The following is a 19,561-nucleotide window of genomic DNA, read 5'->3' as shown; positions in this document are numbered from 1 at the left end:
AACACAAACAGACACTTTGTTATTGCAGTTCAATAAAACAAAAGAAATCACAGATCTTGTCACTTTTCTTTGAAAATTGCTTTATTTCTTCCCGTATTTTTTTTTTTTTTCAAGCAGTTTTTTATGATTCCTTGTTTTTTTTATATTAATGTAATTAAAAAAAGATAAAACGTGGGATTCTTTTTTTGTCTTTATGTACAAGCAAGAAAAAACAAAAAAAGTTTAGGAAAAACAAACTATGAACATAAAATAATCCCTGCACGATAACACTGTAGAAAAGAAAAAGAACAAAAGCAACACCTCTAGTTTACAGCTCCTTACTTTAGCAACAAGCTCACACACACACACACTTTTTCAGACACACACACACACGCAAGGATGTCAGCAGGTTTTGTTTAGGTGAGGTGGAGTTTCAGGGCACAAGCTCACACTACACAAAGCAGCCAATACTCTCATCAGAGGGAATGGGAAACACCATAATGTGTCAAATGAACACATGTACCATATATATATATATATATATACACACACACACACACACACACTTCTCAAAGTGACACGTTAACAGCATGCAGTGCTGTGGTCCTCTCCACGATGGTCACTCAACGCTGCCAACGTCTCACATGACCGATCACTCGCAGTCAGTTTATGGCACGACACAGAGAAGACCCCCCCCCCCCCCCCCCACCCTCCCTCATTTCCTTAACATTGATACATTTTAGTTTTCCTGGGACTTCGGTTGACATCACAAATCCATAATTGTGGAGCATAAAGGCAGCCCCCCCACCCCCCTCTCATCTTGATAGCAGTAACAGATTCTTATTCTCAACGCACGGCCGACCTCATCGCCGAGCACGCTGCTGGTGTTTGGCTGAAAGATATTTGTCTTTATGGAGCAGCAGGTGTAGAGAGGCCCATTTTTATCAAGAAAGACACAAAAAAAAAAAAAAGAGTAAATTTGGATTAAAGTACATTTGATCCATTATTTTATAAAATAAAATGCGTTTTTGTATCTCATATATCGGCCTTGTTAAGTCATAATTTTGACTTGAATTCGTCACTTACGAAGTGACATAATTATCACTTCGTAACTTAAAAAATTGATTTCTTTATCTAATCATTTTGCCTTTGTAACTATTCATTTTAGCAGTTTCTCTCTACCTTTTCCTGGCCGTAATGGGCCTCCGTACAAGACGACAGCTTGTGATAAAAAGCAGCAAGTTTTGACCAACAAACCATTCTAACAGTCGAGTCTCAACTTAATCAAATTAAAACAAAGAGGCAAAAATTGTCATGATACATTACAGTACGGACCCGCTACAAAAACACACAGATTGTCTTTAAATGAACCAGTCAGCAGGTTTAAAACTATAGGCTCCTCCCTTCCTTTGATGTTACTTCTCCAGTTATTTATGTAATATTGTAATAAACGTCACCGTGTCTTCAAGGAGAAAAACAAAAACGCACTCCGTCCAGACACTCACATCTTCTTCCAAAATACATTCTGTACAAAAAGCAACCCTGAGTCTCGTCAGTGGAATGACTGCTCCGTTTGTGGGACGCCTCACAGCCTCTCGCACTCTACGTTTTTAATATTTCGTCACATTCACTAGTCCACCGGCCCAAACACAGACCCTGGTCCTTCTACAGCAAACCAACCCTCCCTCAGGTGGATGACTTTCTCACACGCACACACACACACACACACACACAGCTGATCACTCGTATTTATTTTTTTGCTCGTTTGTGGAATTGTGTTGGCATTTCTGTAGCTTGACGTAAGTGGAATGGAAACCCTTGTCATGACAGACAGGTGTAAAGATGAAAAAAAGAAAAAGAGGGGGGGGGGGGGGGGGGGGGGGGGGGGGGGGGGGGGGGGAGGTGTTGAGCGTGACAGCCTCTCCGTTTGGCCCCAGAGCTCACGGGGCCTCCCCCCCCTAAAACACGTCTCCCCCTTTCGCTCACTTCTGTACGATTGGCTGCGTCTTCAAATGCCGGCTTCCTGCGTTTTTTGTCCAATCAGGAGTAGATGGTGATGACTTCACTTCCTCCCCCCCTCACCAACAGGACGCGCTCCAATCCCTCCGTCAGGACCTCGAGGAACTCCATGTCTGGTCGGCAAGTTAAGGAGGTTAGGAGTTTATGGGAGTGTGTTGTCTGCACCCAGAACCCTGTGCAGGATGAGCTGGTCTAGATAAGGGATTGATGGATGATACATCTGTGTCTCATCTCATGCGCTGGAGTATAAAACACAACCAAAGGTTGAAAAACCATGTCACTAAAACGTGTCTTTCCTTTGAAGACACTCATGATCTTGCACTCGGTTGTTAGAAAAAGTGACAGAAATATTGGTGTCAAGAATTTAAAAAAAAAAGAGCGCTAGAGAGAGAGCTGAAGGTTTTGGGGAAAGTTCCAGAAATTGTCGGGTTTCTGACGCTATTTGACCATCCGACAAGCACTTCTGATGAAGCACAAATATTTAATTTGGTTAAATAACTGAAAAAGTGCAACCCTCGGCAGTAAAAGGATACAGTTCTCGTCTCCGTCCGTGTTCCTGGGGGGTCCCGGCATGTTGAGCAGGACGAGCCGTGCATCGTGGGATTTATTAACGATGACCTCGTTGAGCTTGACAGCGGTGTGCATCCGCCTAACGTTGGAGTGGTCCCTGAAGGAAAAAAACGAGATGCGCTCAACAACCTCTTAAAACGAACTGCAATGCCAACAGAAGGTGTGATTATGTTGTTGTGCGCTCACGGCCGCATGCTGAGCATGTCCCTGAAGCCCTCCGGCGTGGAGCAGCCAGAGTGCATGGCTCTGTATTGCGACGACTTCTCTTTGGTCCAGGTCATCTGGACTCGCCGGTGGTGCTCGGTGGTGCCGCTGCTGCCGCCGCCACCACCACCACCACCGCCACCACCGCCGGTGGCTGCGTTCGTCGGCCTGTCTCGCTCCCCACCGTCTGTGTCGTCTTCATCGTCGGATCCGATGCTCGTCAGCCGCAGCATGGAGTTACGGTCTTTCACCAGCTGGGCCTGGTTTCGGCACAAAAACACAAAAAAAAAAACCACGTCTTTCCTCATCTCAACCTTTATTATCCGCCAGGAGAGCTATGAAATTGGGTGTGTGAGTGAGTGTGCATCTCTGTGTCTGTCCGGGGCTAATCTCGCATTCTGCTGCAGCAAACTGCATAATATTTTCGGTGCCCAGTTATGACCGCATAACTGGGTCTTAAACGGCGTCTTAAACGTGTCTTAAACGGCGACTTCGAGCCGATTGCCTGCATACGTCGCCTCTTGTTTTTTGTGTGGTCGGCGTTAAAGCCAGTTGTGTGTTGTATTCAGTTAAAAATCACACAACACAGCAGTGGTGGTGGCAGACACACCTGGCGGAGATCTGCACATTTCTAGTTCTACACCTCTGCTCTCCCTTACCAAACTCTTCACTCCTGTCTCTCTCTCTCTCTCTCTGTGTACCTGTCTGTCTCTGTCTCCTCAGGTGTTTGAGACGTTGACTCAAACACTCCTGTACCTGAGGGACAGCTACGCCTACAGACAACACAAGGTTACCTAACCTGCTAATACAAACCACAGGCTACATGATCTAATCTAGCGGACGCACTGGAGAACATCTACAGGGACGGATCTGGAAAGAGTCAAATGGCAACTGAAACTCAGAAGTGAGAAATAAAAAGAGCAAAAGAGGTTTCTTTACTGCTCTTAAAGGCAGTTTAATAACTGAAAGTACATTTGACTCCGATCAGCAAATATGAACGTCATTATTGGACAAACTCTACATTGAATCCTTCAGATAAAGACTTTTAAGAACTGAAAACGTCAGATGAACGATGAATTTGGGAGTGCAATAATTGCGAGATCTGATCTTACTGAGCTCTTAGTAAGGATTCAATGTCTTCTTCCCAGTAAATATGCTAATATGCTACCTAAATGTGCATTTATTGGTGAATTATTATTGGTATGTTGATTTTAAAAAAGGACCAAAAACATTCAGACTTTTATTTTTCGTCTTTATCTGAAGGATTCACTGATCTAAAAACACGTGCTCTTCACTTTAACTGTGCGTCTACTAGCTTTACCACAGCTTCACGACTGTGCGACCAGTAAACTTACATCATCAAAACTCCAGCGTGCCCGCTGAGGAGACCAAGGAGAAAGATAATGACACGAACTTTAATATTAAAGCTGAACGGGAGAAGCTGTTCCCACTGTTGAATTGAGAAAATATGTTACCGATATATCAGACAGACGCAGATATAATAAGTGAAACTCCTGTCCTTAAAATCAAGTCTTTCCTTCTTTTAAGTCTCCTAACGTCTGGTTTTATGTGGAAATCATTGAAGAAAATAACAATCATCTCAGAGAATTTGATTTACAAATGACATTTGTCCTATCATTTCTGTAATTTCAACGACGTTTAAGGTTTCTATATATTTTTAAATCACTGGAGCTTTGGTTTTAACCAACAGAAGAAGGTCTTACTACCTTTAAACTGACCTCACCTGAGACCTTGTAGCTCCACCTGCCTCTGTCCTACTGCTGCCGCTACCAGGATTTCCCTGATAGAAATGATGCACGACAACCACAGACAGATCAGAACGAGTATGCCACGGCTGACCTCGTACACAACTGATGACCCGACGGAAAAAGATGCTCGCGAGCACTCGACCCAAGTTTACCTCTTTTTCCCGGTCCGATTTCGACAGTCGCATCTGTCGGAGCATCTGAGACCTCTGCTCCATCATCAGGGTCCTCTCGTAGGTGTACGCACTGATGTCGCTGTCGTGCTGAGAGGAGGGAAAACAATGATATAGATGAGCTTTGTGGCTAACACAATTCAAATGAATGAAAATGTCAGAGATAAACCACCCTAATAGTTGTGAGAAGCCTACCATCTCAACCACTTCCACCTCGGCCTCAATGCGGAGGTGATAGAGGAAGGTTGCCAGATCCTTCTTCATCTGGATGGAGTTATCCTCCATCTGGGCCACCGTGAAGATCCGCATGCCACACTTACGCCACACCTGAGAAAGAGAGGATACTTAGACTAGAGATGTTCTAAATGAAGGCGAGACGTTTCAAAATGTGTTCAAATACAGAAAGAAAAAGACGCGCTCCCACCTTGTGTTGACGCAGCAGGAAGGGCAGCAGCATTAGCATCCCCCCATCGTGGACGATCCACCAGACGTCGATGTAGCCCTCTGCGCAGGGCTCGCTGTTGCTGGGGAAGAGGGAGATGTTTTTGGGCACCAGCAGGGCCAAGTGGGCCGCCGTTGTCACCCGCACCGTGTCTGGAGGGAAGAGAGAGGCGGTGCTGTTAGAATGCTAGCTCAGAGAAATAAAAATTCACAAGATCAGGGAAAGAAAGAGGTATTTTCCATCCTGTTCGACTCACTGATGAAGGTCTTCCAGGCCTGTGGGTCCTCGCTTTGCCTCCAGGCGTGAGGCCAGCCCATCACCACGGTGTTGGGCTTCATGCCTCCCAGGCCGCTGGACTGGATCATGTGGCTGATGCCTTCACGCGGCTTCTGGGCCACGATGCACTGACAGAAGCCCTTCACGCGCTCCTTATCCATCAGGTGCTTCAGAGTCTGAAAGAGGTAGAAGGTAACTAGATCTACAGACTGACCAAAAACCCTTCACGTGGAGCGCACCACGTGCCACGCTGCCAAGATAGAACCTCCCACCTGCTCGGCGGCGAGGGCCTCGCCGTAGCTCTGCAGGAAGTTGCCGGAGACGACGGTGCCGACGATGGTCAGGCCTTTCCCCGCCTTCAGCTGGCTGGCGAACGTCAGCAGGCGAGGAGACTTGACGTGGGCGTCCTCGTCCAGTTTTAGCAAGACCAACACCTGAGGCCTGGAGAGGAGCGGGCGAGAAGAGTGTGTTAAAGGATGTGGGTTTTAAGAATCAATAACAGCTTGTTCCTACACAATCCATGGAGAATATAAAGGATGCATTGAAAAGGTTTCATGAGTATCGTGTGAAAAATGTAGTTTTCTGTTTAGTAGTATGAGACTAAATATGTCTCACTATCCGTTGTGACTGTTGTTTACATGATCCGGTTTAATTGATCTAAAATAAAAACCACAATAGCCTGTGATGGCGTCTTTAAGATACGTGCATGACGTGGCGAGCATTGGGAGATACTCGAAGTAGAGTCGCTGAAGGGCCGCCGGTAAAGCCGACTGTGAAGGGGATCGTGGTAATGTAAAGCTATTTAATGGATGCCATGCAGGCTGAGCTTAATGGGGCACTTATAAAAAGGACGTGATGACAGGTTGTAAGAGAAGCAAAGCGTCGGTGCTGCTGTACCTCCAGTTCTTGGTGTGCGGCGGTCCCTCCTCCAACCTCAGGAGAGCATATCGGGCAGCGCTGAGCGAGAGACCGCGGATCCCATCCCCCCACTCCTTCTCCGCTCTGATACACACACACACACACACACACACAAAGGGAAACATGTATGTACTGCATGATACACACTGTGTATATTGTGGCCTCATCTGACACACACTCAAAGAAACAAACATGGATGACTCACACTGGAAATAGACACACAGATACTTCCCACACACACACACACACACACACACACAGGGGGGGGGTACATCTCCATAGCAACATACCCGTGGTACTCAATGTACTTGTAGATCATGCCGGCAATCACCATGGCAACGATTGCGTAGTACCAGGAGGATATGAACATGAGCGCCAGGCAGATAGTCATCCCCAAAAACGACAAGGTCCTGGACACACCAGAGGCACAGATCAGTGTGTGTGAGTGTGTGTGTGTGTGAGAGAGAGAGTGAGAGAGAAAGAGAAGGAGAGAGAGAGAAAGAGTGACAAAGAGAGAGAAGAGAGAGAGTGAGGAGAGAAGAGAGAGAGTGAGAAGAGAGAGTGAGAAATAGTGAGAGAGAGCGTGTGAGAGAGTGAGAGAGAGCGCGAGAGAGAGCATGAGAAAGAGACAAAGCGAGAAAGAGAGTAAGAGAGAGAGTGAGAAATAGTGAGAGAGAGCGTGTGAGAGAGTGTGTGAGAGAGTGAGAGAGAGCGCGAGAGAGAGCATGAGAAAGAGAGACAAAGCGAGAAAGAGAGTAAGAGAGAGAGTGAGAAAGAGAGAGTGAGAAAGAGTGAGAGAGAAAGAGAGTGAGAAAGAGAGAGAGTGAGAGAGAAAGAGAGAGTGGGAAAGAGAGAGTGAGAGAGAAAGAGAGAGTGAGAGAAAGAGCGAGAAAGAGAGAGGGTGAGAGAGAGCGAGAGAGCGTGTGAGAGTGAGTGTGTGTGTGTTCGTACCAGTGGTAATAGGAGAAGCGCGGCCTCCAGTTGGGCGTCCTCAGGAGAGTCTGGAGGCCACAGGCCAGGTTCACAAACAGATAACACATCAGGAAGAACCTAAATAAAGAACAAATAATGAACCGAAGCCCCCGAGGGAGAAAGATACAAGTTCCAATTACTGCCTCCACACACACACACACACACACACACACACACACACAGTCTCACATTGTTAGGATGGGAGCCACCAGGTCCAGAGAGGCGATGAGGATCCCCAGCTCGGCTATTAGGGCTGTCAGCAGCAGGGCCCAGGTGGGCTCCCCGTTAGCCTTCCCATGGCCAAACACCTGAAGAAACATGCAGAGAGAGGGAAACTAAATACACACACACACACACACACACACACACACGTGTGCAACAAGCAAATCAGACTGAAAACAGGTTACAAGTTACCCCCAAAAATCAATTTAAGACACATATTGTGTAAATCTTGGGTCCCTGTAATGAAAATGGAGTATTTGCAGCTCTAACCCGGAGGAAGGGGATGATGTTGTCCTTCGCGATGGCCTGCAGGAGCCGAGGAGCGCCGGTCAGCGACTGGAGGCCGGCGCCACACGTCGAGAAGAACGAGCCAATCACAATGATCCAGGGAGTCGGCCAGGCCAGAGTCCCCACCACCAGGTTCCCTTTAACGGAGTCTCCAAACCTGCAGGAGGCAAACACACAAACACATATTTAAAGGACGCGAATATTACGAATCAAACTCAAAAGTATCTCAGGACGTAACACACACATATGTATGAATGCAGAGCGGCTGTACTGACTTGTCTCTGAGGACCACCCCATCGATGCAGGCTCCAAACAAGATCACGCTGGTCAGGTCTGGATGCACAGCACTCAGGAAAAGAGACGCTCAAGCAGTGGAATCAAATCAGATCACATGCATCCTACGATAAGTGCCTTTTAGACAAAATAGAGCCGTTATGAAATGAGCAATTCATTCGGCTAAAGTCACGAGGCATAAAGAATGAAATATATAACTCAACAGCAATGTGAAAAGACAAAGTAAGTCGCGGGAAAATGGGAAAAAGCTAGTATTTCTTCAGCAGGTAGTTTTTAAAACACACATTCTCTGGAAAACTGTTCCTGTATTCCCAATATGACGTGAAAGGATACAGACGATGGAGGTGGTGAGGATGGCGAGAATGGTCCCGATGGGGATGGAGCGCTGGGCGTCTTTCAGATCCCCCGACCGGTTGGAACCAGCCATGATTCCTGCGGAAGAGAAGAAGAAGATCAGCTCAATTAATGGGATCATTCACACACTTTTTGAACCGTTTAATTCTATTGTACGGAGTGAGTAAAAAGAAATCCGAGAATAGAAGAATCAATATCACACCTACTGTGTTCTTCTAGCAACAGGATGTTTACACATCCCAGATGTTTCTGTAAAAAAGAACCAAAAGGAGTCAGCCTGTACCTGTGACAGAGGGGAAGAAGATGCCCACCAGCAGCGTGAAGGAGGTGGTGATGTCGGCGAACACGTAGGGCTGGTGAGTGGAGGCCGGGTGAGCGTCGGGAGAGGAGCTGACAGAGCCTTTCTCCACCACGTCCCCTCTGCTGAGGTAGGAGCTCCACAGGTTCTCTACGAGGACCAGAGTCAACGTGTGCTCGTTAGTCACATGATGGATTTATTGTATATATGTATATATACAGTCACACTCACACACACACTCTACCTGAAATGACCCCGCTGGCCAGACCGGGGATCCCTTCGATCTGGGAGAAGTTGTTGGAGAGGAAGTACTCGTCACAGGAGGAGTTGATTTCGGGTCCCTGGCAAAACTGCTTCCACAGATATGTGGTCTTCTCCAGCAGAGGGGGGTCCAGGCTGGGGTCAAACGTCGGGACCATGGTGCTGTTTTCTAAAAAGGAGGAATACAGTGTGTCAAAAGAAAACCTGAACCAGTGTGTGTGATTACGAGATGATTCCTTATTGATGGTACCCACCATTAAATATTGTGAAGTTGTCGACTTCCTCCTCTTTAATCTGCAGCGGGAGGGTTTTGGAACATTGGTCGTTGTCGACTTCATGTCCGCTGATAGTTCTGTTTCCCAGCATGCACACGCTGCGGACGGAAGCCCATCGGTCAGTCAAAACAAAAAAAAGAAAACGCGCAGAGTTAATGGATCTGTCTTTCGTCAACACTTACGGGAAATGCGGCGGTTTGAAGGCGGAGACCAGCGCGCCGACGTAGATGGAGACGATGGAGACGATGACGCAGGCCAGGAAGATGGAGGCCAGTTTGTTGACGTACTTCACGCCCACGAAGACCAGCAGGGACATCAGGAGGAGGCAGATGGAGCCGTAGACCCGCATGTTGTTCAACATGGCCGCCCCTTCGCCTTCAGGGTGCTTGGACTCAAAAATGGCCGCCTTAGGTGCGATGTACATCTGGGGGAGGGAGGGAGGGAGAGGAGAGACGATGGAAAGACTTTGATTTGATTTTTGCCATATGCATCTCGATCTGCCAGGTGTTTAACATGCCTGAACGGTCAAAAACAGATTCCCATCGGTTTATTTAATCCCTTAAGTTTCTCAACAAAAAGGAGGAAGATCGTAACGATGATGATGAAAAAACCCACCAGAAGGATCTCGATGGCTCCCAGGATGTACATGGCGCCAGCGAAGGTGGTGCCCAGGTAGAAGCACAGGCCCACCGCCCCCCCAAACTCTGGACCCAGAGAGCGACTGATCATGAAGTAGGCGCCTCCCGCTGGAGGAGGAAGAGGATGAGGAGGCAGAAGAGAGAGCGGGGCAGGTTGTACATCAGGGTTGAAAGAAGTGGAAATGTGTAGAGAGCGAGAGAGAGAGAGAAAGCAGGGTGGTAGAAGAGGAGATGGGACATAAAGAGAGGGAGAGAGAGGGATGGATGTTAGTACCATTATGATGTTAGGAGGTAACGAGAGAGAGAGAGAGAGAGAAGAGGACAGCTGATGAGAGGAAGTCATCCTATGCTTGAAGAAATAAGCATAATGTTCTACATGACACATCGGAGAAAGAAGACAGAGCAGATCTTTGGTAAAATTATATCTGCAAATTACAAGTACTGCATCTGAAGTAAAAGCTGGATTGTCTTTTTGTTTCTTCAGGTACCGACAGAAACGTGTCCGTAGCACCAAGTATTAAAAACTGACTCAAATGACGGATCAGAGTTTAACAAAACAAAACTATGCCAGTTTATATTTATTATATTCAGGCAAAATATATTCAACATTTTAGTTATTCAGGGGCGCTGCACACTTTTTAAAATAAAGTTGAATGCTTTTTAAGACCTCGATGAGGTCGTTTTGCTTTATTTAGTAGAGAGTTACGTATCCTTTACGACATGTATTTCTTTGATTAATGTAGAAATACGACACTTTGAGAGTCGACTAAAACAACCTGTGACAAACTCATCCACGTCGTTGTCATATTTTCTGTGGCTGTTTTTAATGAAGATGACAGATCAACTGTTTCTCTTAATAAGGGCGATCACATGAGTAAAATACTTATTCATCAAAACTAGTATCGCACCAAAACTCAGGTATTGTATTTGCACTCGTATAGAAATATTTTGAGTAAAACCGAATTGACTCCAAGTGAGCTCAAAAAACAGCACATGGGTGGGGGGGGGGGAGAACTACAAGTAAGAGAAACTACAAATCCACTACTGACTCAGAACTCAGTGTTTGGTTTCCCAAATGCAACTCTGGCCTTTAACAAAAAAGGTGAACGTTAGACAGACAATCACATTAATGTTAACACAAAAGGAATGAATGTGAATGAATGAACAGTCGTCTACATTCATTCAGCAGTAACTACCGAGAGGTTTCCATTCTACGTTCAGTCAGAGTAAATGTCACATGCTGGTGGGAATAACGCACTACTTTTGACATTTTGGATATTCGTCTGGCGGTAAAGTCAAATATCCTGTTTGTTTTTAAATGTGTGTACAGACAGACAGGAGAGAGGTGGACAGAGGGAGAGACGGGACAAACAGAAATAACACTCATTAGAAAAACAGATTCGTCGCTGGAAGAGGAGCAGGAAGTCTAAAACGGGAAACTTCTAAATGAACATCCAGCCCGGTGAAGCCCAAGAAGTTTTAATTACTCCGGTTACATATTACTCACTGTGGGCTCGTTTTTCACCGCAATATAAAAGTCCTGCACCTCTGTTGAAACGGCACAATCATAGCTAGAAGTGGACAGAACTCAAACATGTCCTTCGAGCAGTAAAACGCAGTTAGAAGCCAGAAATCATTAAGAAAAACATGCAAGTTTATTCTACAAAAAGTGCCCACAAAGTCAAAGTTTAACAGTTTTTTGTGACTTTTGGTTTCAGTCTCATGGCTTCCAAGTTGCGACGAGGAGCAGCTAATATTTTTTAACAGGATCTGCTATTTGGAGTAAAATTTCAAATGAGACATGAATAAATAAGGTGAATTTGATGAAAAATCTGAATTTTAAGCATCGATTTGGTTGCTTATCCTGACGGAAGCCTTCATCACAAATGATGTGTTCAAGGACAACAGGTCGTAAAATTGAGAATCTGTTAATAAAGTCTGTTTTCGTCTGATAAACAGTGTATTTTTGCAGATTTTTTCCCAGGGTTCAGAGGGCTGGAGAGGTCACTTTGCTGATTGAAGTCCATAAAAATGTTTAAAAAAAACATTCACCCATCTGATGCGAGAGTCAGATTAAGAGATTACCGCGGCACACCGGAGCCATTTACTCCACGTGTCGGTAAAGAACGGAAGGGGAGGAGTCAAAGACGGAGGAATACCTGGTACGACTCCGTTAGTGGCGATCGCACTCATCGATATCGCGGTCAACAGCGTCTGCAGAGACAGTAAGACACAGATCTTCAGAGTGTTTTACATGTTTTTGCCTCGTCATGCATGTGTGGACACCGAAACACTCACACAGCAGCAGCATATGAAGACGATGCAGAGGCCCTGCAGCACACCAGCGCTCCCCACCACCCAGGTCAACCGCAGGAACAGGATGACGCCGAAGATGTTCTGGAGGCAAGGCAGGTACACGCCCATAAACGTCCCCATCTGAGGAGACTACCAGAGGGGCGGGACAAAAACTAAGTTATGTTGATTATTGAGCGTCAAAGGCTGAACATCGTACGTAATATTAATTTAGACATTGTTGTTTCCTGGCCTTCCTGTGCCCGCACTGCTGTCTGTTGCTCCAATGGAGCACCTCGCGTTCAAAAGATCGGAAACTATCCCTTTAAATGTTCTACCTTGTTGGCTTTCTTCTTCTCGCCGATGCTCTCGGCCTCCTCGTGCTCCTTGGCCCCCTGCGTCAGGTTGGTGTAGTTGGCCAGACGGTTGAGCAGAGACGACACCTTCGGCCGGGTGTCCATCTCCTCCTGGGACGGGAAAGAGTAGAGACGTGAAGGGAGAGAAGAAGAGTAAGAGCGAGGACAGGGAATAGAGATAAAGACGGAGGGCGGGGAGATTTAATTTAGTTGATTTTTGGTAATTCGAACCTCAAATAAGGCCAAGTTCCTGTCGTAGAAGTCGTCGTCATCCCCCCCGTGAGTGTTGTTGATGTACACGCTGGAGATCTTTGAGTTTCCATCACCTAGACACAAAGAGAGAGAAACTTTTATTAAAAACACTTTCAAAGTCGGTGTTTCTTTGTCGAGCAGCAACAAAGACGGGGACTTTAGGACTACAACAGGTGAAACTCTGGAAGGTATTCACTCGGATTGATTTACTCCATTATCTTCAAGTTGTTCTTCTTAATATATTTTGTCAATATATCATTCACGCTATGAAGCTCCGTGACTGTCATGACCCAACATTCTGTGATTTCTGTTTACATGAAAAGTGCGATAGCCGTTAGTGATTAATTGATCCGATTAGTCAATAATAAAATAACCGTTAGCCGTCTAAAGCAAAGCCTGTTTCAAAGTTCATATGGTCATCTGACAGACTGTTTCTCACACACACACACACGGTTTGATGGCGGTTCAGTTCCGCCTCAGTCAGCACAGACGACTGCATCAGCAGCACCTGAGTCAGCAACATCACTTCCCTCGGCTGCTCCGCCGCAGTCACGCTGACGGCAGCGAGCGGCCGTAACGCAGCATCACATACGACAAGACGGACGCCGACATGTGACACGAGCACGGGTCAGTTCGTTACAGAAATACGTGAAGAAGAAGTAAGTCAACATCACAAACAGATGGGGAAATTGATTTAACTGACAAAGAACCCGATGAACCTGAAAGAAAAACAAACCGTTGTTAAGCTGCCGTACGGCGGCACAGTGTCTGAGTTACACGCCGAGGAAAAGTTAATATGTAAAGAGATTTATTTTTCTTTTAAACAGCATTTGGCTGGTGGGCGGTGACTTCCCCTCCTGTTCACTGCGCTTCATTTGGCCGAAGATAGCGAGTGTGAAACTGACTCCACACCAGTGAAAACTACTCGTTAGTATTCATGCAGGCGTGGTGGTAGGAGAAGATTAACCAACAAGATATTTGGTTTTTTTTTGCTCATGATGTTGATCATTAACAGCATGTTTAACCCTTGTTGTATTAATTCTTTACTAATAAAAAACAAAAGTCATTCTGGGTAAATACAGATGCTCACAGTCATGTGATCTGGTCCTGTGATGTTCAACACGTGACCTGTTGATCCTGACGGACGACATTTTATGGACTTAAATATTTTGTGAGTGCTCAGACTGATAACACCGACGTCTTCAGCACACAACAGGATCACAGCAACACTTAATATAACACGTAATACTGCTGATGCACCGACGGCTGGGAGAATTTTGATGATTTGACACAGGGCTGTAATTAATTGTTAATTAATAACCCAATTAACAGATGTGATTGATAAAGAAAATAATAATTTGTTGCAGTCCTAATTTGATAAAAACAAAAACTTTCCACAGACACCTTTGAGTCACTAGAGCAGAAAAAAACAAACACACACACGCTTTAAACAGAGGAACGCAGCTGTGTGTGTGTGTGTGTCTCTGTGTGCTCAGTGAAGCAGAAAGCCACAGCGGCCAGATGTGGACCGCATGCTGTGACCACATCAAATTCTAACAGCCGACTTAATTGGTGTCAAAAATTTAAAAAAACACAACCGAGGATCACAGAGCATCTGACCTTCTCTGAAAATAACTCTCCACTCCTCCTGCCTCCTTTCCTCTTCGTCTCCTTTCCTTCCCTTCTCCCTACAAACAGCCGCAGCATCGCGGATGTCTTGATCGAAGCTCAATGGGATTAACCGGCTCGATGTCTATTTATGGCGGCTCATTGAACGACGTGGGGCCTCCTCACTACCACGCCACCTCTTAAGTGGATCAGTTACTTCTCTCCACGGTTAGAACCCTAACACCCCTTTTGTTGAGCCCGTGCGGCCACTCTTAAACACTTTTTGGAGAGTGAATTACTGCAGGCACACTCACAGATGTCTGAGGAAAACTAGTTCCCACTTTCATCCATCTACTCATCTGGATTCTGTCTCTCTAGCTGCACCTGAGGAATCCACGTGAAATGGTCTCTGCTGTCAGCTACCATTAAGGACAGAAGTGAACCACCGTGTAGCTGCTCTGCAGGTGGGCTGAGAGCAGCAGTGAAACCTACACTGTGTCCTCTTGGAGTCCTCAACGTCTGCTGAGTAGCATTAAGCCGAAACCGCTGCTTGTTTGGCCGTGCAGCCCTGAAGTCAAGCTCTCAAAAAAATTGCTTCATGACCCAGAGAGACGTCAAAAACATCTTTTTACTTTCACTAAAAGCGACATTTTGGACACAGAGCCGTCAGTGGGTTGTGTTGAATTAGTTTGTGCTCCCTCGACTACCTTTACACAGCCAATAGACCAGAATAAAGACATGAGAACACACTCGACTGATCAGAAAAACATGAGCGAGGCAGCGTGTCCACTGTACTGTGACGGTGTCTAACTCATTTTACAGAGGACGCGTGTGGGAGTTAACACTGTAGCTGATGAATGACACTCTGTGCTGTATGTGTCAAAAATGTGTTTACACTTAAAAAAGGGACATGGACCTGGAAGTAAGTTAAAAAACAAACTCAGACACAAGCAGCTACAGACGGCAGCAAGAGGCTGATGTCTGAAATCTGAGGGAAAAACACAGAAATCCAATGAGGCCGTCTATGAATCCAGTGAGTTTCTCCCACTGTGGCTCCATTAAAGGCGTGCCGAGTTAGCAATTAGCCGTTTCTATTTGCAACATGTACAGACATCCATCAATACAGCCTCATGGTTGTAGCGAAAAACAAATCCAAACAATATAACGGTGTTGCTGTTTTTGGCACCATTTTGCAACTGCCATTGCGACACTACATACTCTTTTTCCTCTGAGGCCAGTGTGTCAGTATGGAGGAGTGGCTGACACGCCTCTAAACGTATGGATTAAAGAGTGTATTCACCGTCTGTAGCAACCTAAATCGTGGGATTAGATTCCACAGTCACAGGTTGGTATGCGGGCGAGGTGTGTGATCTGCTTTATATTTATCGTTTCACTCAGTCACCCAGAAACAGGTAGAACACGCCTTTAATTTTAATGAAAACATGTAAAATCTTGTCCCTTGAATGTCTACGTGGATGTATGTGTGTGTGTGTGTGTTCGTCACCTTGGTCCGCGTTGCTGTGGTCCGGCGTCTCGGTCCCTCCCGCCGTGGCCTCGCTGAGCGGGTCGCTCCGGTTGACGCTCTCCCTGGAGCCGAAGCGCACGCGGGCGCCGGAGCGCGAACTGATGTCGGGCGACATGTCGGACAGCCCCGGGAGGTCCTCCGCCTTGGTGGGCGTCACCGTGAAGCGCACCGATGCCATTGCAAACTCACTTTTTTGGGGGAAGTAAAAGGGAGGGGTGTTGTGTGTGTGTGTGTGTGTGTGTGTGTGTGTGTGTGTGTGTGTGTGTGTGTGTGTGGGGGGGGGGGGGGGGGGGGTCACGGAGTAGCTAGTGGTGCTGAGCTGAGCTAGGCTATCTCCCAGGTGGTGCTGAGGTACCGGCGGCCTCTACAATTCCTCCTCTTGCAGCTGTGATTCTCCATTGAAGCAAAGCGGTCGGCTGCCAGCAGGCATGTGAAGGAAAAGTCGGCAACAGGCCCACGAGAGTCTTTCTGATCCCGGTTGAAAAGTAGACACACAAGTACAAATTCCTCCACTATAAACGTGTGATTACGTAGTGTATTTTCACTTAAAATAGTGCGTCTTTGCTTCATGCGCTACGTCTCGGATGAGGACCATGGATCAGGACAGCAGTCTTTCTCTCTGAATGTCTTTCTAATGACGGCACCGAAGAAGTGTCATCGCAGGGAAATGGAGAAGAGATGAGATGAGAGAGAAAAACAAAGCAGAAATTAGTTCACAGCCGAAAAACAACTGCTCTAAATGTACCTTAAAATGTAAGTAGGCGTCATGTTTAATATAATCGTGTCTACACGGATTTGTTTCACATTTCCTGTATGTCCTTAAACGGGACGTTTGTAGTAAATTAACAGAGCTAAACTAACTCTTAGAAATATTTGACAGGTATGGAGGAGGACAGGACAAGTGCATATGGCTGAACTGTTGTCTTAGCTCGGTTCATAATTTAATTATTAAAGGAGAGCGGTTCTAACCGGTTGTGCCAGTAGCTGCTGGCTGTTTCCTCTCACTCTGCATGCAGAGACACAGCGCACTTTCTACCGCTGCCTCGCCCCCTCTGTCCACATCCAGAGATGGACAGAGGGGAGGGAAGAAGGGGGGAGATAAAGAGAGACTCGTTTGGCTGGTTCATCTAACAACTTCCAACTTCCAGCGTTTATCCAACACGGCCTATCCCAGCATGCATTGTGCAAAAAGGAGGCTGGGAAACACCCCCCCCTGGAGAGGTTATTAGCCATTAGACAAACACGTTCACACCTGTGGGCAATCGGGCCTCTCCCCATAGGACTCAATGGACCGAGCAAGGAGACCAGAGAGGAGTTTTTTGGGTTACTGCAGACATTTGTTCCCCTGTCATTATGTGCTATTACAACAGATGTGGTCAGGACAACATGTTGAGTTTCCTCTTTCTGTCCACAGCTGGTCTAAGCAGGAATATTAAGAGTTACAAGGTTCAGAACATTAGGAATCCAATCTTCAGCATAGTTACAAAGCCATTATTTAGTGTACTTGAATACAATTTTGAGGTACTTGTACTTTAGTATTTCCATGTTATTCTACTCTACTCACACATTAATTTAAAGTACTGCATCAAAACACCAGGAGTACTCCCCCAAAATATGGTCGCAATATTTAAGAATAACAAAGAATAAAGGGGGTAAAATAAGGAGATAGTGTAATCCTGCTTCCTTACCTAGCAGCTTCTGTCCACTCGCGTTAATGCAGTTGCATTAATCAATATGTATTTAGCCACAAACACGCCTTTATTAATGAGGATAAACATCCTCTAATTAGTCAACTTAAAGAATGCCCGGTTGATGGTGATCCTCACGTGCCACTGTAAGCCAATTAAGCGAGCTATAATAATTCTGGCTTGAACCAGTTCAGTGAACACTTCCCGATATTATTAATACAGACACAGAACTAGGCGTTTATAATATTTTATAAAGGAGAAATCATGCAGATGTTTTGGCTCGAGCTCGGAATGCGGCATCCGACTAGAAAGCTGCGGTTCAGTCAACAAAAAAGGAAATCGAAACCGGCTAAATTCAGAAAGGCGCGCAGTTGAATTAGCCTGGTGCTGACAAAGTTGTGTTTTGTTTTGTTTAAATTACCCGTCATGCAATGAAGAGTGTCAGGCACCGGGCCATCACTTGAGGAGGCGATACCCGGGGCTTGTGTCGCGTGAGCTGGTCGCTTCGCTTCAGTCCGTCCAGCTAGCCGAAGCTAACATTAGCTAGATGCTAGCCATGCCGCTGATAAAACTCCGCGGTCCATCAAGCTATTTTTCACTGACAGCGACAAAAACGCTCACTGAAAATCTCGACACGTTAGTCCCGTAAAATTGCTTACCTGGCTCAAGTTTCCCGTAAAGAAAGGCCTCCACCATACGGCTGTTTTTCAGTTACATCTGGGAAGATTTTGGCTCCTCTCCCAGGTTTTATCGGCACTTTTCTTTTTTGTATCCAACAAAAAAAAACACAACATGCGAAGGGCGCCTGGCTAGTCCTATTTCGTTTGCCGTAGTTCCTACAGCTAGCGCATGCGTGGTTACGAAAAAGCGATGGTGCTGTAGTCCGTAAATGATGACAAATAAATGACTCAGTAGAGCTGTTTAAAACGCTTTTCAATGCTAAATGCTGTAATTGTATCACTTAAATCTTTAAATACATAACCATTATTATAGTTTTAACAGAAATACCAATATGTATATAAATATGAAGTTAAAGTAGATTCATAATATAAAATAGGGAGTGTCACAACTGGTAACCATTATTTAGTGTACTTGAATACAATTTTGAGGTACTTTAGTATTTCCATGTTATGCTACATAATACTTCTACTCCACTACATTTCAGAGGAAAGTATTACACTAGACAGTTTAAAAAAACACCTCTGAGGAACACGGGCCCAGAGGAAGGCTGCTGGACCTGCTGTTCTCCCCTCCTCCCTTCACGCCTTCTAGAAGAACCAACCGATAACCTCGTCGCTGCCACGTCTCCTCTCAACTTCGATGTCTCCCTCTTCATGGACTACATTACTTCATCTCTGCAGCTGCATGCCAATATCTCCCCAGACACTGGTCCAACTTCAGCTTTGGAGGCAAGAGACAATGCATTGGTAGAGACACCTGCAGCCACATTGTCAGAAGAAGCTGTAATGTGCTTCTTAAATCACGGGGACACACGGTCAGCTCAGGCTTCCCAAAAGCTTCAGGAAGGACCTCTACCTGGAGATCCTCCTGCCTCCGATTCCCCCTCAACCTCAAGTGTTTCATGGCCCTATGAGGACCCTCGCAATGCTGCAGTCAAGGATCCTGCTCCCAGTTTCAGAGCCGATTTGTCAGCCGGCCCTTCAGCTCAGAGAGTTCCGGCTTTGAAGACACGTCCTCACCCACCGCCTCTGATAAGGGAGCCTTCGGAACCATGTGGCCCATGTGGCCCATGTGAAAACATTACCCCAAACTCTTGTCCTGCAGCAATTCCTGGGCCATCTAACACAGACCCTGCATCCTCTGAACTCAGGGCGGGACAGCGGGGTGAGACGGAGAGAAAAGAGGTCGGTAAATCAGCAACGCGGCGACG

The 19,561-nt window shown here is 46.1% G+C and overlaps 1 protein-coding gene across 6 annotated transcripts; it reads right to left on the bottom strand.

Annotated features, from left to right (window-relative positions):
* Window positions 1–63: 63 nt before the first annotated feature.
* slc12a6 (solute carrier family 12 member 6) lies at window positions 64–18,490 on the bottom strand. Of its 6 annotated transcripts, XM_076092429.1 has the most exons (28): window positions 18,330–18,490; window positions 16,952–17,034; window positions 15,962–16,613; window positions 12,829–12,923; window positions 12,580–12,708; window positions 12,248–12,394; window positions 12,109–12,163; window positions 9,927–10,057; window positions 9,494–9,735; window positions 9,291–9,409; window positions 9,020–9,205; window positions 8,761–8,925; window positions 8,457–8,555; window positions 8,105–8,162; window positions 7,812–7,986; window positions 7,509–7,627; window positions 7,299–7,397; window positions 6,638–6,757; window positions 6,327–6,431; window positions 5,702–5,870; window positions 5,410–5,605; window positions 5,136–5,305; window positions 4,907–5,038; window positions 4,694–4,801; window positions 4,517–4,573; window positions 2,755–3,032; window positions 2,532–2,665; window positions 64–2,111 (listed from the first exon to the last, which is right to left on the bottom strand). In XM_076092429.1, the coding sequence occupies exons 3-28, from the start codon at window positions 16,158–16,160 to the stop codon at window positions 2,020–2,022; spliced, it is 3,579 nt and encodes a 1,192-aa protein (XP_075948544.1). In that variant the 5' UTR covers window positions 16,161–16,613; window positions 16,952–17,034; window positions 18,330–18,490; the 3' UTR covers window positions 64–2,019. The 6 variants fall into 6 exon arrangements, with proteins under 6 accessions (XP_075948544.1, XP_075948542.1, XP_075948543.1 ...); XM_076092427.1 differs by lacking the exon at window positions 16,952–17,034; XM_076092428.1 differs by lacking the exons at window positions 16,952–17,034; window positions 18,330–18,490 and adding an exon at window positions 18,092–18,278.
* Window positions 18,491–19,561: the final 1,071 nt, after the last annotated feature.

This window comes from Anarhichas minor, unplaced genomic scaffold (genome assembly GCF_050575085.1).
Source record: "Anarhichas minor isolate MPS153535 unplaced genomic scaffold, ASM5057508v1 ptg000016l, whole genome shotgun sequence".
NCBI lineage: Eukaryota > Metazoa > Chordata > Actinopteri > Perciformes > Anarhichadidae > Anarhichas > Anarhichas minor.
The sequence above is the reverse complement of the archived record's forward strand: the minus strand, read 5'-3'. Positions and strand labels throughout refer to the sequence as shown.

Coding starts and splice junctions, on each gene's coding strand:
- slc12a6 (XM_076092429.1), bottom strand. CDS start 16,160: ATGGCATCGGTGCGCTTCACGGTGACGCCCACCAAGGCGGAGGACCTC. Junction 9,206..9,290: donor CAACTTCACAATATTTAATG/GTGGGTACCATC, acceptor CCTCCTTTTTAG/AAAACAGCACCATGGTCCCG. Junction 4,802..4,906: donor AGGTGGAAGTGGTTGAGATG/GTAGGCTTCTCA, acceptor CCCTCCTCTCAG/CACGACAGCGACATCAGTGC.